At 44.1% G+C, this 16,082-nt stretch overlaps 1 protein-coding gene across 6 annotated transcripts in view; it reads left to right on the top strand.

The window, feature by feature from the left end:
• Positions 1–16,082, top strand: part of raph1a (Ras association (RalGDS/AF-6) and pleckstrin homology domains 1a) — a 205,865-nt gene that overhangs the window by 134,892 nt on the left and 54,891 nt on the right. For all 6 annotated transcript variants that reach the window (XM_073046682.1, XM_073046681.1, XM_073046680.1 and 3 more), the window contains 3 exons: positions 2,850–2,971; positions 5,790–5,855; positions 12,177–12,320. In XM_073046682.1, the coding sequence (XP_072902783.1) occupies positions 2,850–2,971; positions 5,790–5,855; positions 12,177–12,320 (332 nt within the window). The remainder of the gene's footprint in view (positions 1–2,849; positions 2,972–5,789; positions 5,856–12,176; positions 12,321–16,082) is intronic.

Raw genomic sequence — 16,082 nt, 5'->3', positions numbered from 1 at the left:
AAAGGGAACCCTATCCCGAGTGGGGTGGCGGGCGGATGGGGTGAGGGCAGATGTGCGGGAAATGGGAGAGATGCGTTTGAGAGCAGAGTTGATGGTGGACGAATGGAAGCCTCTTTGTTTAAAAAAGAAAGACATCTCCTTCGTCCTGGAATGAAAAGCCTCATCCTGAGAGCAGATGCAGCAGAGACAGAGGAATTGTGAGAAAGGGATAGCATTTTTGCAAGAGACAGGGTGGGAAGAGGAATAGTCCAGGTAGCTGTGAGAATCTGTAGGCTTATAGTAGATATCAGTAGATAAGCCGTCTCCAGAGATGGAGACAGAAAGATCAAAAAAGAGGAGGGAGGGGTGAGTCGGCTGGTGTGGTATACCTCGTCCGGTGCTCCCGGTGTGACCTTTTATATATTGGTGAGACCCGATGCAGACTGGGAGACCGTTTCGCTGAACTCCTACGCTCGGTCCGCCAGAGAAAGCAGGATTTCCCAGTGGCCACACATTTTAATTCCACATCCCATTCCCATTCTGATATGTCTATCCATGGCCTCCTCTACTGTCAAAATGAATCCAAACTCAGGTTGGAGGAACAACACCTTATATACCGGCTGGGTAGCCTCCAACCTGATGGTATGAACATTGACTTCTCTAATTTCTGTTAATGCCCCTCCTGCCATTCTTACCTGACATATTTAGTTGTTTTTTTTCTCTCTCTCTCTGCCCATCACTCTGCCTGTTCTCCATCTCCCTCTGGTGCTCCCCCCTCCCTTTCTTTCTCCCGAGGCCACCCGTCCCATGATCCTTTCCCTTTTCCAGCTCTGTATCACTTTCACCAATCACCTTTCCAGCTCTTAGCTTCATCCCACCCCCTCCGGTCTTCTCCTATCATTTCGCATTTCCCCCTCCCCCCACTACTTTCAAATCTCTTGGTATCTCTCCTTTCAGTTAGTCCTGACGAAGGGTCTTGGCCCGAAACGTCGACAGTGCTTCTCCTATAGATGCTGACTGGCCTGCTGTGTTCCACCAGCATTTTGTGTGTGTTGTTTGAATTTCCAGCATCTGCAGATTTCCTCGTGTTTGCTCTACAGGTTACACAGATACCACAGACTGTAGATACTGGAATCTAGAGCAATGTTGGAAGTGCTTGAGGAACTTGGTTAGTCAGGCAGCATATATGGAGGGAAATGGGCAATGGATGTTTTGGGATCAGGACTGGTAAGAAAGATGGGAGATCCACCAAGGTCCAATACAAACCCACCAACTCCCATAACTACCTTGACACACCTCCTCCCATCCTGTCACTTGCAAGGATGCTATTCCTTTTTTTCAGTTCCTTTTTCTTCCCATTTCTGTTCTCATAATGAGGTTTCCCATTCCAAGACATCCAAAATATCCTTTTCCAGAAAACAGGGTTCCCTCCACTGCTATTGATGGAGCCTTCACTGCATGCCCTCCCCATCCAATCAAGCACAACAGGAATAAAGTTGTTCCAATCCTCACCTATTATCCATATTATATTTTGCAACTTCTGCCACCTACAATGGGATCTTATAACCAGGCACATCTTCTCCCCTTTCTACTTTTCAAAGAGTTACTCTCTCCATGACTCCCTTGTCCATCCCTACCAAAGCCCCTTCACAAAGTTCTACACCTGGCCCTATGCCATCTCCCTCACTGCATTTCAGAGCTCTGAACAGCTATTCTGAGTGAAGCAGTATTTCATATGTGAATCCATCAGTGCCAATTTTTTGCATCCAGTGCTGCTGTTGTGGTTACCTCTACGTCAGCGAGACCAGGTGCAGATTTGGGGTATCACTTCGTCGAGCACCTTCAGTCTGTCTACCATGTCAGCCAAGATCTCCCGGTGGCCAGTAATTTTAGTTCCACTCCTATTCCCACACTTCTGTCTGTCTACAACCTCTTTTACTACCAAATCAAGGCTAAATTGCATATTAGAGGAATAGCACCTCAGCTGGTCAATTCCAAGCTGGCAGCATGAACCTAGAATTCTTATCCTTATAGTAAACCACTCTCCATCAGTCCCTTTTTTCTTTACTTTCCTCTTGGTCTAGCTGGCATTCATCACTCTTGACTTTCCCCACCCTTACCTCTCCCTCTTCATCAGCCCTCACCCCCACACTCCTCCCACCAGTTCACTCTCCATCACCTTTTATTCAATGTTCTACCTTCCTCTCCTATCATCCTCAACCCTTTGTCACTTTTTGTCACCTGCCAGCTTCTTACAACTTTCCCACTCTCCACCTCCCCATCTGCCTATTATGGCCTTCGTTCTGAAGACTGTGAAGCACATTAGAACAAGGTGAATACAAATAATTAATCTGTTCAAATGTATGCTCCCCCCTTAATGCTGTATTTGTGATACATTATTGAGACCCAGTTTGCTTCAATGAATTCTTGTATGAGCTCTTTCTAGTCAAGATGAAGGGTCTCAACAAGGAATGTCATCTATCTATTTCCCTCCATTGATACTGTCTGACCTGACTTCCTTCAGTGCTTTGCATGTTGCTACTGGTTATGCATTACCTGTTAAAAATCCACTGTTACTGTGTGTAAAGTAATCTGAAAGCTGAGTACAAGATTGCTTTGCAAGAGTTTCACTTTAACCTGAGCCAGGGTTTACCTCAGGCTGGGACAGTAGCCATTGGTATACAAAAACCATTGCACTGCAGCATTATCAGATAATTTTAGTTGTGAAAGTTTGAGAAATGAAATTGATCCCTTTTTTTGGACAAGCCTTCATGTACAAAATGTAACATTGTATTTAGGGTGGGAGATTTAGATGTAGGCTTATGCATTCTCTTGGTCTCCATATAAAACCCTTATTTTTTCAATTATAGAAAGGATCTTTGAAGATCATGAAAATCTGGTGGAGAACTTGCTGAACTGGACTCGGGACAGCCAGAATAAGCTCACATTTACTGAACGCATTGAGAAGTATGCTCTTTTTAAAAATCCACAGGTATGTAAAGTTTCTAAGGAAAATTGCAGGCCTCAATTGTTCTGTAGTATTACATATTTTGTTCTTGTTTGGACCACTGCCATTTATTCTACAGTCCATTTATGATCAAATTGATGGTCCTAAATTATTTCCAAGCTGCTTGCAAATAGTTTTTGTATTACTGGTAAATCTAAGTCTTGGATTGTAGAGTTTAGATGATTTCTATAAGCGACATGAATTTTGCATTCTTTTTTTACATACCATTGTCCAAAAATTTCAACTCCATGCCAGTTCCAATGTGAGGATGTGCATATGGTTCTCAGCAGAAGCTTCAGTTTCCAGTGCTGCTTTACACTAAAGTCCAGTTGTGGCATCTTCTACCAGCTGTCCCTGTGCTGCTTGGCTCCTCATAGGTAGTCTCAGGCTGGGAAGTCTGCCTGATTTGCGTGTATGCAATGGGTATAACAGACTCCATATCTGGTGAATAGGAAGCATTGGCTGAAGGAAACCCCATGCAGTGACAAGGAGATGCAAACTGCACACTGATAGCACTGACGATCAGAATTAAAATGCGGTCTGTGAAGTTGTGCCACTGCACTAACTCTGAACTAGACCACCAACAGCAGACTTGTACCTGGGACCTCGCTGAAATAAACAATGTGGCTTTGGGGCAGGAAGCCAGTTTTTTATGGGGCAAAAGGCAAGTGCTTTAAGGTCAAAAGCTTTAAGTTCCTCAGGGTGAATATCACAAATGACCTGACTTGGTCTAACCAAGCAAAATCCACTGCCTAGAAGGCCCACCAGCGCTTTTACTTCCTGAGAAAGCTGAAGAAATTTGGTTTGTCCCCTAAAACCCTCACTAATTTTTATAGGTGCACCGTAAAAAGCATTCTTCTTGGGTGCATCACAACCTGGTATGGAAGTTGTCCTGTCCAAGACTGGAAGAAGCTGCAGAAGATCGTGAACATAGCCCAGCACATCACACAAACCAATCTTCCATCCTTGGACTCACTTTACACCACACACTGTCAGAGAAGTGCTGCCAGGATAATCAAGGACAAGACCCACCCAGCCAACACACTTTTTGTCCCACTTCCCTCTGGGAGAAGGTACAGGAGCATGAAGATTCTTACGGCCAGATTTGGGAACAGCTTCTTTCCAACTGTGATAAGACTGCTGAACAGATCCTGACCTGGATCTGGACCATACCTTCAAAATATCTGGATCTGACTTGCACTACCCTTTTCTATTTTCTAATTATGATTTATAATTTAAATTTTTTATTATATTTATTTTGATTTGTACTTCAGGGAGCGCAAAGCGCAGAAACAAATATCACTGTGATGATTGTACACTCTAGTATCAATTGTCTGGTGACAATAAAGTAAAGTGATCTTTCATTGTGGCACTTGGTACTTTCTCTCTCATCTCAAAGTCCATTTAATACTCTACAGATCTAAAACCAAGTTGCATTTCAGTCTTTATGCATAGATGTGAGCATATAGAAGTGAGTACCCTCAGCATCATGAAAGTTGTGATTTCTTGAAGTGGCCAAGACCAATGCCTTGACTAATTGCTCATTTTTGTTTTACTTCATTTAGCTTGTGCTCAGATGAAGCATACAGTGAGACTTAAACAGTATTATCTCCATTGCGACAAATGTCATTAATGCTGGTGTGTGTAGTAGATTTGTTCTCAACAAAACTTGCTGCTGTTTCACCCTCATGCATATTATCCTCTTTTCCAATATAACAATTGGCATAAAACACTAAAAATGTACATTTGTGCATCTTGCAAACCATTCCAGCCAATTTAGCAGCTGCAGTATTGAATGGAATCCAATTTCACAGTTCAAGAGATCATGCTAGTATTTATACAGCAGGACTCTAACACACTGTACTCATGATGTTCTTCAACTTCAGTCCAAGTAATTCCCATTTCAGTTTACTTTTTGAAGTACTTATCTCATTGGTATGCTGTATATCCAATTGAGAAATGGATTGAATTACACAGATTCATTTCAGATGACCAAAGTACATTGCACCATTTGAGAAGTCAACATTGATACTTGGGACTCCAGGTGTTTCCTTTTGTTATCTTATTAATATGCTTTCATAAAGCCTAAATCTCTTGAGGGTGAAGGAAATTGAATTCATCTGTGCAGCCCCTTGAGAACAGACTTGTACATTTCCAGATATTCAGCTCTTTTTCTCTCCTTGTTTTCCATATACTATACATATGTGAGGCTTGTCTTGTGTATCACCAAACCTACATTGTATGTCAAATTTAAATTTCAAACTTAATAATTTGCATACATTTCAGTCAAGAACTTTAAACTTATTACTGAGTAATATGGGAGCAGCATTGGAAATTAATTTTTTTTCAAACCTCTAGGACCACAGAATCTGCAAGAAAGAAATGTGAGTACTAATAGGACTGAAAGGTATGGTTGTTCACTGTCAAGACTCATGCTCCAAATTCCTCATCAATCACTCTTTGGACACCCCAACTGTATCCACTCCAGAAGGCAGTCAGGCAATCCCCTTTACAAATGCATCACTGCATTTTATTCTTCTCTGCTTCCCTATCCTCATGTTCCAGGATGCAGAGCAGTGGATGCAGGCTAGGTGTGATATCACTGTCTTTCTCAGACCAAGCTCGGAAACCAGCTGAATATTGTGGTCTCACTTGGTACAAACCCACTTTGTCAACTGTTCTTGGAGCATGGGACTGCACTGGGTACAGCAGCAGGTAATGGGTCTCAATGCATTAATGAACTGCATTGTAGAAATGTTTCAAGTATGTTTGTATCTGCATTAATGAGTTTTATTCATAACAGAATTATCTACTGGGCAAGAGGGAAAACTCTGAAATGGGAGACAGAAATAAAGAAGCATTACTTGAGGTAAGCCAGGAGTATAAGTTAAGTTTCTGAATTATTAGGGTAATTGATGTTCATTTTGTAACTGACAATCAAAGATTGATCTTTTCTTGATCATCAGACCTATGAGCAAAATTAGGCCATTTGGCTTCGCCCATTCCATCATGGCGGATTTATTATCCCTCTCAACCTCATTCTCTTGCATTCTCCCTGTAACTTTTGTGCCATGATTATTTAAGAGCCTATCAGCTTCTACCTTAAATATACCCAATGCCTTGGACTGCACAACCAACATTGAATTCCGCAGATTCACCACCCTCTGGCTAAAGATAGTTTTCTACATCTCTGTCCTAAATGGGCGTTCCTCTATTCTGAGTTGTGCTGTCTGGTCCTACACAAAGTACACTGCAGATGCTGTGGTCAAATCAACACATACAAACAAGCTGGATGAACTCAGCAGGTGGGGCAGCATCCATTGACTGCTCATTTCAGCGGATGCTGCCCGACCTGTCTGGTCCTAGACTCCCCCGCTATAGGAAAAATCCTCTTCATGTCCACTCTATCCAGATCGTTCAATATTTGATAGATTTCAGTGATGATTCCACCCTCTCTCCCCCCCACCCCCCGCTCAAATTCATCTAAGCTCCAGCAAGTACAGGCCCAGAGCCATCAAGCCCTCATCATATGTTAGCTCTTTAATTCCTGGGATCATTCTTGTGTATCTTCTCTGAACCCTGTCCAATACCAGCACACTCTTTCTTAGGTAAGGTGATAATACTGCTCACAGTACTCCAAGTGCAGTCTGACCAAAGCCTTATAAAGCGTCAGCTTTAAATCCTTGCTTTTGTATTTTAGCCCTGGTGAAAGAATGCTAACATAGGATTTCCCTTTCTTACCACCGACTGAACCTTCAAGTTAACCTTCAGGGAATCCTGCACATTGACTGCCAAGTCGCTTTGTACCTCTGAATTTTGAATTTTCTCTCCACTTAGAAAATAGTCTGCACCTTTATTCCTTCTGCCAAAGTATTATATTCCAGCTACCACTACGTTGCCCATTCCCCCAGTGTAAGTACTTCTATAGGTACCCTGCTTCCTCAACACTACCTGTCCTTCCTTCTATCTTCGCATCGTCCACATACCTGGCCACTAAATCATCAATTCCTTCATCCAAATCATTGATATACAACGTGAAAAGAAATGGTCCCAACACCAACCCCTGCAGCACATCACTAGTCTCCAGCACCCAACCAGAAAAGGTCCCCTTTTTCTCACTTTTTGCCTCCTGAAGCCAATTTTCTCTCCATTCTAGTACCTTTCTCATAATGCCATGGGCTCTTGTTTTGATACACAGCCTCATGTGCAGCATCTTGTCAAAGATCTTCTGAAAATTGAAGTAAACAACAGCCATTGGCTCTGTCTATCTTATTTGTTATTCCCTCAAAGACTTACAATATATTTGTCAGGCAGGATTTCCCCTTTAGAAACCGTGCTCACTTTGGCCTATTTTCTCATGTGTCTCCAAGTATCCTTAGTAATAGACTCCAACATTTTTCCAACCACTGAAGTCAGGCTAACTGGCCTATAATTTCCTTTCTTCTGCCTCTCAACCTTCTTAAAGGGTGGAGTGACATTTACGATTTTTCAGTCCTCGGAAACCACTCGAGAATCTAATGATTCTTGAAAGATCATCACTAATGCTTCCACAATCTCTTGAGCTATCCCTTTCAGAACCCTGAGGTGTAGTCCATCTGATGACATATCTACAGTGCCCATAGAAAGTATTCACTCAGAAGTTTTCATGTTTTATTGTTTTACAACATTGAATCACAGTGGATTTAATTTGGCTGTTTTTGACACCAATCAACAGAAAACAACACATTAGGGTCAAAGTGAAAACAGATTTCTGCAAAGCGATCTAAATTAATTACAAATATAAAACACAAAATAATTGATTGCATAGATTCACCCCCTTTAATATGATACACCACATCATCATTGGTGCTGCTAAATGGTCTTAGAGTCACATATTTAGTTAAATAGAGATCACCATGTGCAGTCGAGGTGCTTCCATTGATAGTAGTAAAAATACACCTGTATCTGGAAGGTCCAACTGCTGGTGAGTCAGTATCCTGGCAAAAATTACACCATGAAGACAAAAGAACACACCAAGCTCTTCCGCCAAAGGTTATTGAAAAGCACAAGCCAAAAGATGGATACAAGAAAACTGCCAAGTCACTGAATATCCCTTGTACTGCAGTTAAGTCAGTTATCAAGAAATGGAAAGAATATGGCACAGCTGTAAATCTGCCTAGAGCAGGCCATCCTCAAAATCTGAGTGACCGTGCAAGAAGGGGATTAGTGATGGAGGCCACCAAGGGACCAGTGACAACCCTAAAGGAGTTACAAGCTTCAGTGGCTGAGACAGGAGAGCCTGCACATACAACTGTGGCCCGGGTGCTTCACCAGTCATAGCATTATGGGCGAGTGGTAAAGAGAAAGTCACTGCTGGAAAAACCTCACATGAAATCTCAGGCAACACACACAAAATGCTGGTGGAACGCAGCAGGCCAGGCAGCATCTATAGGAAGAAGTACAGTCGACATTTCGGGCTGAGATCCTTCGTTAGGACTAACTGAAAGAAAAGATAGTAAGAGATTTGAAAGTAGTGGGGGGAGGGGTAAATCCGGAATGATAGGAGAAGACAGGGGGGTGGGGGTGGGGTGAAGCTAAGAGCTGGAAAGGTGATTGGCAAAAGGGACACCGAGCTGGAGAAGGGAAAGAATCATGGAACAGGAGGCCTAGGGAGAAAGAAAAGGGGAGGGGAGCACCAGAGGGAGATGGAGAACAAGCAAAAAGTGATGGGCAGAGAGAGAGAAAAAAGGAGGGGGGAATAAATAAGGGATGGGGTAAGAAGGGGAGGAGGAGCATTAACAGAACTTAGAGAAATCAATGTTCATGCCATCAGGTTGGAGGCTACCCAGATGGAATATAGTGTTGTTCCTCCAACATGAGTGTGGCTTCATCTTGACAGTAGAGGAGACCATGGATAGACATATCAGAAAGGGAATGGGACGTGGAATTAAAATGTGTGGCCACTGGGAGATCCTGCTTTCTCTGGCAGACAGAGTGTAGGTGTTCAGCTAAATGGTCTCCCAGTCTGCGTTGGGTCTCACCAATATATAAAAGGCTGCACGCGTGAAATGGGAGAGATGCATTTGAGAGCAGAGTTGATGATGGAGGAAGGGAAGCCCGCTACCCCACTCAGTATAGGTTTCCCCTTGTCCTCATCTACCACCCCACCAGCCTCCAGGTCCCAACATATAATTCTCCGTAACTTCCACCACCTCCAACAGGATCCCACTACCAAAAACATCTTTCCCCCTCCCCCCCCCTTTCTGCTTTCCACAGGGATCACTCCCTTAGTGACTCCCTTGTCCATTCGTACCCCATCCCTTCCCACCGATCTCCCTCCTGGCACTGATCCTTGTAAGCAGGACAAATGCTACACCTGCCCTTACACTTCCTCCCTCACCACCATTCTGTTAATTTTTTAAAAGCTTCCCAATCCTCTACCTTCCCACTACTTTTTCCTCTAATATATGCCCTCTCATTTGCTTTTAAGCAGTCTTTGACTTCCCTTGTCAGCCATCGTTGCCTCATCCTCCTTTTAAAATATTTCTTCATCATTGGATATATCTTTCTTGCACCTTACAAATTTCCCCCAGAAACACCTATTCTGTCATCCCTGCTAGTGTCCCTTTCCAATCAACTTTGGCTAGCTCCTCTCTCGTGCCTCAGTAATTCCCTTTATTCCAATGTAATACTGATGCATCTGATTTTAGATGTCCTTCACAAGCTGCAGGGTGAATTTTGGCGTATTATGATAACTGTCTCCTAAGTGTTCCTTTACCTTAAGCTTCCTAATCAAATTTGGATCATTACATAACACCCAAACTATGACTTTGGAAATGCCCACAACATCGTACCTACCTTATTCCTTGTATTGAGTGCATTCAAAAATAGTGCCTTTAGTCCTGTATTCTTCACCCTTGTTGATGTAGGCCCCCAGTTACACATTAACTCATCCCACTGACTGCAGTTTTGTCCAATGATCTGCCTGTCCTTCCTCACAGTCTCACTATATACTGCATCTCCTTGTATACCAACATCCTCAGCCCTATCAGTCCAGTTTCCATCCCCCCACCAAATTAGTTTAAACTCTCTCCAACAGCTCCAGCAAACCTGCCCAAGAGAATATTTGTGTCCCTTGGGTTCAGGTTTAACCTGTCCTTTTTGTACACATCATGATTTCCCCAGAAGAGAACAGAGTGATCCAGAAATCCGAAACCCTGCCCCTTGCACCGGTTCAGCCACACATTCATCTGCCATATCATCCTATTCCTACCCTTACTCACTTGTGGCACTGGCGGTGACCAAAGATTACCACCCTGGAGGTCCTGCTTTTCCGCTTTCTGCTGAACTCCCTATTTTCTCTCTTCACATCTACCTTCCTTTTCCTACCTATGTCGTTGTTACCAATATGTACCCCAACTTCCGGATTTTCACACTCGCTCTTTAGAATGCCATGGATCCAATTTGAGACATCCCTGATCCTGGCACCTTGGAGGCAACATACCATTCGGGTGTCTCTTTCAAGTCCACAGAATCTTTTTACCCCTCTAATTATGGAATCCCCTCTCACTGTTGCAGTCCTCATCTCTACCCCCTCCACCCCATGGTAAGTCATTTCCCCAGCCCCCAAAGGTATCCAAAGGTTGTATACTTAATATTGAAGGAAATGGCCACAGGGGTACTCTGCACTGGCTGTCTGTTCCTTTTCCTCCTCCTGACAGTCATCCAGGGACTTGGGTGTGACTACTTTCCTCGTATGAGCCAAAGGTCATTGAGCTACAGCTCCAGTTCCTTAACATGGTCTTTATATGGAGCTGTAGCTCGATGCATTTCATACAGATGTAATTAACAGGGAGGTTGAAGGTCTTCCAAATTTCCCACATCTCACACAAGGAACATACCACTACCTCCAGATCCATTCCCAGCATACTAGCTATGTACTGACAGAAAACAAAATTACTACAAAATTTCTTACTTAGAGTGCTTAGAACCTCCAGCTGTGCTTACCAAAGCCAGACCACTCTAACCATACCCTATTCCAAAAGTGGCTGCTCAGCTTACACCTTCTTTCTTTTTATTGGGCACACACTGATTGCTGCCTTCTGAAAAAATGCCAAAAAGCACCTGAGGTCTTATTAAACCTTGTGCTGCATCACCAACGAACAACTTCTTGCACTGATTGCCACCCGTTGAGAAAATAGCTGAAAAGCACCGGAGCTTTTTTTAAATCTTGTGCAGCATTACCAACAAATAAACACTCTCACTCATTGCTGCTCGACACAAAATGTTATCAAGCAAGTGTTTGGCAAAAATAAACAAAAATGTATGAGGAAGGGCTGAAATAAAAATGCAAAAACACATTATGAAACAAAATTTCATCCAGAAAAGGGAACTCCAGAAAAGTTCTATTTTTTAGAACTGAAGCAAACAGTCAATGTTTCAGGTGAAAAGGTCTTTAACTCTGTTTCTCATCTGTGGATACTGACTGATCTGCTGAATGTTTCCAGCATTTTCTATCTGTATTTTAGATTCCCAAACATGCATCCAATTGGAGAAAATATCTACATTTTCAGAGGAAAAAAAACTGAGATTGGATTGCTTTAAACTTTGTCAAGAAAATAATTATTCTCCCTGACTGAATCTAGCAAAATAACTCATTCCCAGTTTGTAAGGGTTCAGTGCAATGAAGCAATAAAACTTTCAGAATAGTAAAGCTAAATAGAAATTTGTAGGATATCTTTTTATTAAATCATGGTGTTCTGATTATAATCTATGTATGATCCAACAAAAATATTACAAGAAAATGTGAGCTGTTGAATTGTTAAAGTCTGTATGTGTAGCTGGCTTCAGCTGTATTAGTACACTTGCCCGTCTGGGAGCACCATCTGAGAATAAGCGGAACAAATAATGGCAACAACTATTAGGATGGAAAAGTGAAATTTGCTGAGCACAATTGAACAACTTCAAATTAATCGTGAATGATATTTGCTCCATAGCCAGGAATTGCAAGATGTGTCTGCTTAAAAGTGCCAATGTTCTATACCTCTCATCGCCCAAATTCTCTGTTCATAAAAAGTTTAAGTTCTTGGTATGCTTTCTTTAAGTACATGTTAAATTTACATGCTTCTAGTAACCGGACTAGGTGATTTGCTATTCCTGCATTTTGATCTTTGCTGTGCATGGATTACTCTGATTTTTTTTTAAACTACAGGAATTTTTCTGTGGAAGTTCTGTGACTGTTCCAGAGATTGAGGGCTTACTTTGGCTGAAAGAAGATGGCAAGAAATCATGGAAGAAGCGTTATTTCCTACTCAGAGCTTCTGGAATCTATTATGTTCCAAAGGGAAAAACAAAGGTAATTTTTTTAAAAACTGAGGTTCTTCTTTGTTTATTAAAGACATGACAGCTGATTAACTTCAGTGAAAGATTTAATTGCTTTTGGGAACGCTGCTGAAAACACTACAACAAATCCCACCATGCCTTGTGTTGTATTCTGTGATGTTCTTGACTTTAGACATTCCATCTCCATTGGTAATTATTTGGAAATATCTGACGTTCGAGACTGCATGATCCTGAATTTATTAACATTAAGCATTTTTAGGAAAAATGTAGGAGGAGCTTATCTGATCTGGGAAAGGGGTATTGTTTTAGAACATGGAATGTGAATATTATGAGATAATTACCTTAAGACACTTCATGGTATACAAGTTAAGGATTTGATTAAAAGGAAGATAAAGGGGAAGAAAAATATGCAGGAATAATGGGAAAATCAAAGGCTAATTTTAACTGAGGTAATTCTGCAATAAAAGTCATACATAACTTTAGAATGAGGTATGTGTTTTAAAATATATATTAGTCCAATATGTGGAGCTCCCTACAGGTAAATGAATGGTGCCTCAATTTCAAATTTCCCTGTAGCTCTATAAATTAATTTCTTCCCACACAGTAATTCTCTGAATGATTGGCCATTCACTGATAGATTGGAAAGGAATATACTAATCATAGAAAAAAGTACATTTAGAGGGATACGGACAGTTCTTGGTACTCATGAGTAAGAATCATGATGACTGTGTTGTTTGCCTGGGGCCATCTTTGTGGAATCTGTATGGACTGAAGAGCATTTTGGAATGGGAAGGGAAATCAGCAATTGTAGTGTTCTGTCTGGGGACTACTGACATAGGTAGGACACAGAAAGTGGTTCTGCTGAAATAATGTAAAAGGCCAGAATCCAAATAAAAAGTGAGGATCACAATGAAAATCTCTGGTTTATTACATGGGCCATCTGCACATTGACGTAGAGTATATAAAGTCAAAGAATTAAATGCCTGGCTTAAAAACTGGTGGCAGAAGTTGGTTTCAATTCTTGAGGCACTGGCAGCAGTACTGGGAAAACAAAGATACTCTCCTTTGGGATGGGGTTCATTGGAATTGGGATGGGATCAGTATTCTGACAAATCAAATAATTGGGGCTCTCGATAAGATTTTGGTCAAGGGAAATTTAGAAACTTAAAAGCAAGGAACAAAGCAGTCGTGAAGCTAAGCAAAATGGTCAAGGAGAACTAGTCGGTCAAAAAGGGATAGTGCATAGAAACACAATAAAATGAAAAAGCTACAAAACTGATCGTTATCTAAATGCATAGCAGCAAGTGAGTGAATTAATAGTACAAGCATTATTAAATATGTAAGATGTACTTGGAAAGTGACTAAGTCAACTAAATATTCCAGAACACTTAATTGCTACAGGATCTGTGCAAAATGGATAGTAAGGTAGAGAGTGTAGTGATGTGCTACACACAGCACTGAAATAATGACACACAGTTGGTAAGTCGTTTCAAGACTAGTTTATTCAAACTTCGCGGCGCTGGCATTTAATCCCTAGCGCCTGCCCTCTCCAGGTGGAAATGACGTCAGAGGTGCATTACCAAAGTCTCGCTCTGTGTGCTGGCTATTTGTGAGCCGATTCGCCTGCGCAGAAAGTGGGTTGCCACATAACCCCCCCAGAGCTGGCGATGCACCCCCCAATGTCCACAGTCTGGATCAGCCTCTGTTTGGGAGGTCTGCCTCTGCGCCGCGGTGCCTGAACCTCGACCAGCTGCGCCAAGTCCACATGGGCTGGTTTGAGTCGGTCCACCGTGAAAACCTCCTCTCTCCCCCCAATGTCCAGAACGTATGTGGACCCGTTGTTGTTGATCACCTTGAACGGCCCCTCGTACGGCCGCTATAGCAGTGCCCAGTGCCCACCCCTTCGTACAAACACAAACTTACAGTTCTGCAGGTCTTTGGGTACATGGGTCGGGGTCCGTCCGTGCTGTGAAGTCGGTACGGGTGCCAGGTTGCCGAGCCTTTCACGTAGTCTGTCCAGGACTGCTGCGGGTTCTTCCTCTTGCCCCCTTGGGGCTGGTATGAACTCTCCCGGGACGGCCAGGGGTGCGCCGTATACCAACTCGGCCGACGAGGCGTGCAGATCCTCTTTGGGCACTGTGCGAATTCCAAGCAGGACCCAGGGAAGCTCATCCACCCAGTTAGGTCCTCTCAGGCAGGCCATTAGAGCCGACTTCAAGTGACAGTGGAAGCGTTCCACTAGTCCGTTCGACTGTGGGTGGTAGGCAGTAGTGTGGTGTCGTTGCGTTCCCAACAGGCTGGCCACAGCCGACCACAGGCTGGAGGTGAACTGGGCGCCTCTGTCGGCGATAATGTGGGCCGGTACCCCGAAACGTGCTAACCAGGTTGCAATCAGTGCTCGGGCACAGGAATCGGCAGATGTGTCGGTGAGCGGGACCGCCTCTGGCCACCTCGTGAACTGGTCTACCATAGTTAGGAGGTACCGCGCTCTTCGGGACACCGGTAGGGGACCCCACGATATCCACATGAATGTGGTCGAACCTCTGGTGGGTGGGTTCGAACTGCTGCGGCGGGTCTTTAGTGTGCCGCTGCACCTTGGCTGTTTGGCACTGCACGCACGTTCTGGCCCATTCACTGACCTGCTTGCGAAGTCCGTGCAACGCGAACTTGCTGGAGACCAGCCAGACGGTTGACCTGATAGATGGGTGCGCCAAACCGTGTATGGAGTCGAAAACTCGCCGCCACCAGGCTGCTGGGACGATGGGGCGAGGTTGGCCGGTAGCCACGTCTCACAGGAGGTCCTCTCACCTGGGCCTACAAGAAAGTCCTGCAGCTGCAAACCCGAGACTGCGGTCCTGTAGCTGGGCATCTCGTCGTCTGCCTGCTGCGCCTCCGCCAGTGCTGCATAGTCCACCCCCAGGGACAGGGCCTGGATAGCTGGTCTGGAGAGTGCGTCCGCCACGACATTGTCCTTTCCCGAGACATGCTGGATGTCCGTCGTGTACTCGGAGATGTAGGACAGATGTCGCTGCTGGCGACCCGATCAGGGATCGGACACCTTCGTGAACGCGAAGGCCAACTGTTTGTGGTCCATGAACGCGGTGAACGGCCTGCCTTCTAAGAAGTACCTGAAATGCCGGATTGCCAGATACAGTGCCAACAGCTCCCAGTCGAAAGCACTGTACTTGAGTTCGGGTGGTCGTAGGTGCTTGCTGAAGAACGCCAAGGGTTGCCAGCGCCCCTCGATGAGTTGCTCCAGCACCCCACTGACTGCTGTGTCGGATGCGTCTACCATGAGTGCGGTCGGAACGTCTGTTTTGGGGTGCACCAGCATCGCAGCATCTGCCCAAGGCTTCCTTGGCTTTAACGAAAGCAGCCGCAGCCTCCTCGTCCCACGTAATGTCCTTGCCTTTACCCGGCATCAGGGTGTACAAAGGGCACATGATACGGGCTGCTGAGGGGAGGAAACGGTGGTAGAAGTTCACCATACCAACGAACTCCTGTAGGCCTTTGACCGTGTTGGGCCAGGCAAAGTGGCGGATCGCGTCTACCTTGGCGGGCAGAGATGTTGCCCCGTCTTTGGTAAACCTGTGGCCCAGGAGGTCAATGGTATCGAGACTGAACTGGCATTTGGCCGGGTTGATCGTGAGGCCGAAATCACTCATGCGGGAGTAGAGCTGGCGGAGGTGGGACAGATGCTCCTGGCGACTACTGCTGGCTATAAGGATGTCGTCTAAATAGATGAACACAAAGTCCAGGTTGCGTCCCACCGCAT

This window comes from Hemitrygon akajei, chromosome 5, assembly GCF_048418815.1.
Source record: "Hemitrygon akajei chromosome 5, sHemAka1.3, whole genome shotgun sequence".
Lineage (NCBI taxonomy): Eukaryota > Metazoa > Chordata > Chondrichthyes > Myliobatiformes > Dasyatidae > Hemitrygon > Hemitrygon akajei.
This window is presented reverse-complemented; position numbering and strand designations above follow the sequence as displayed.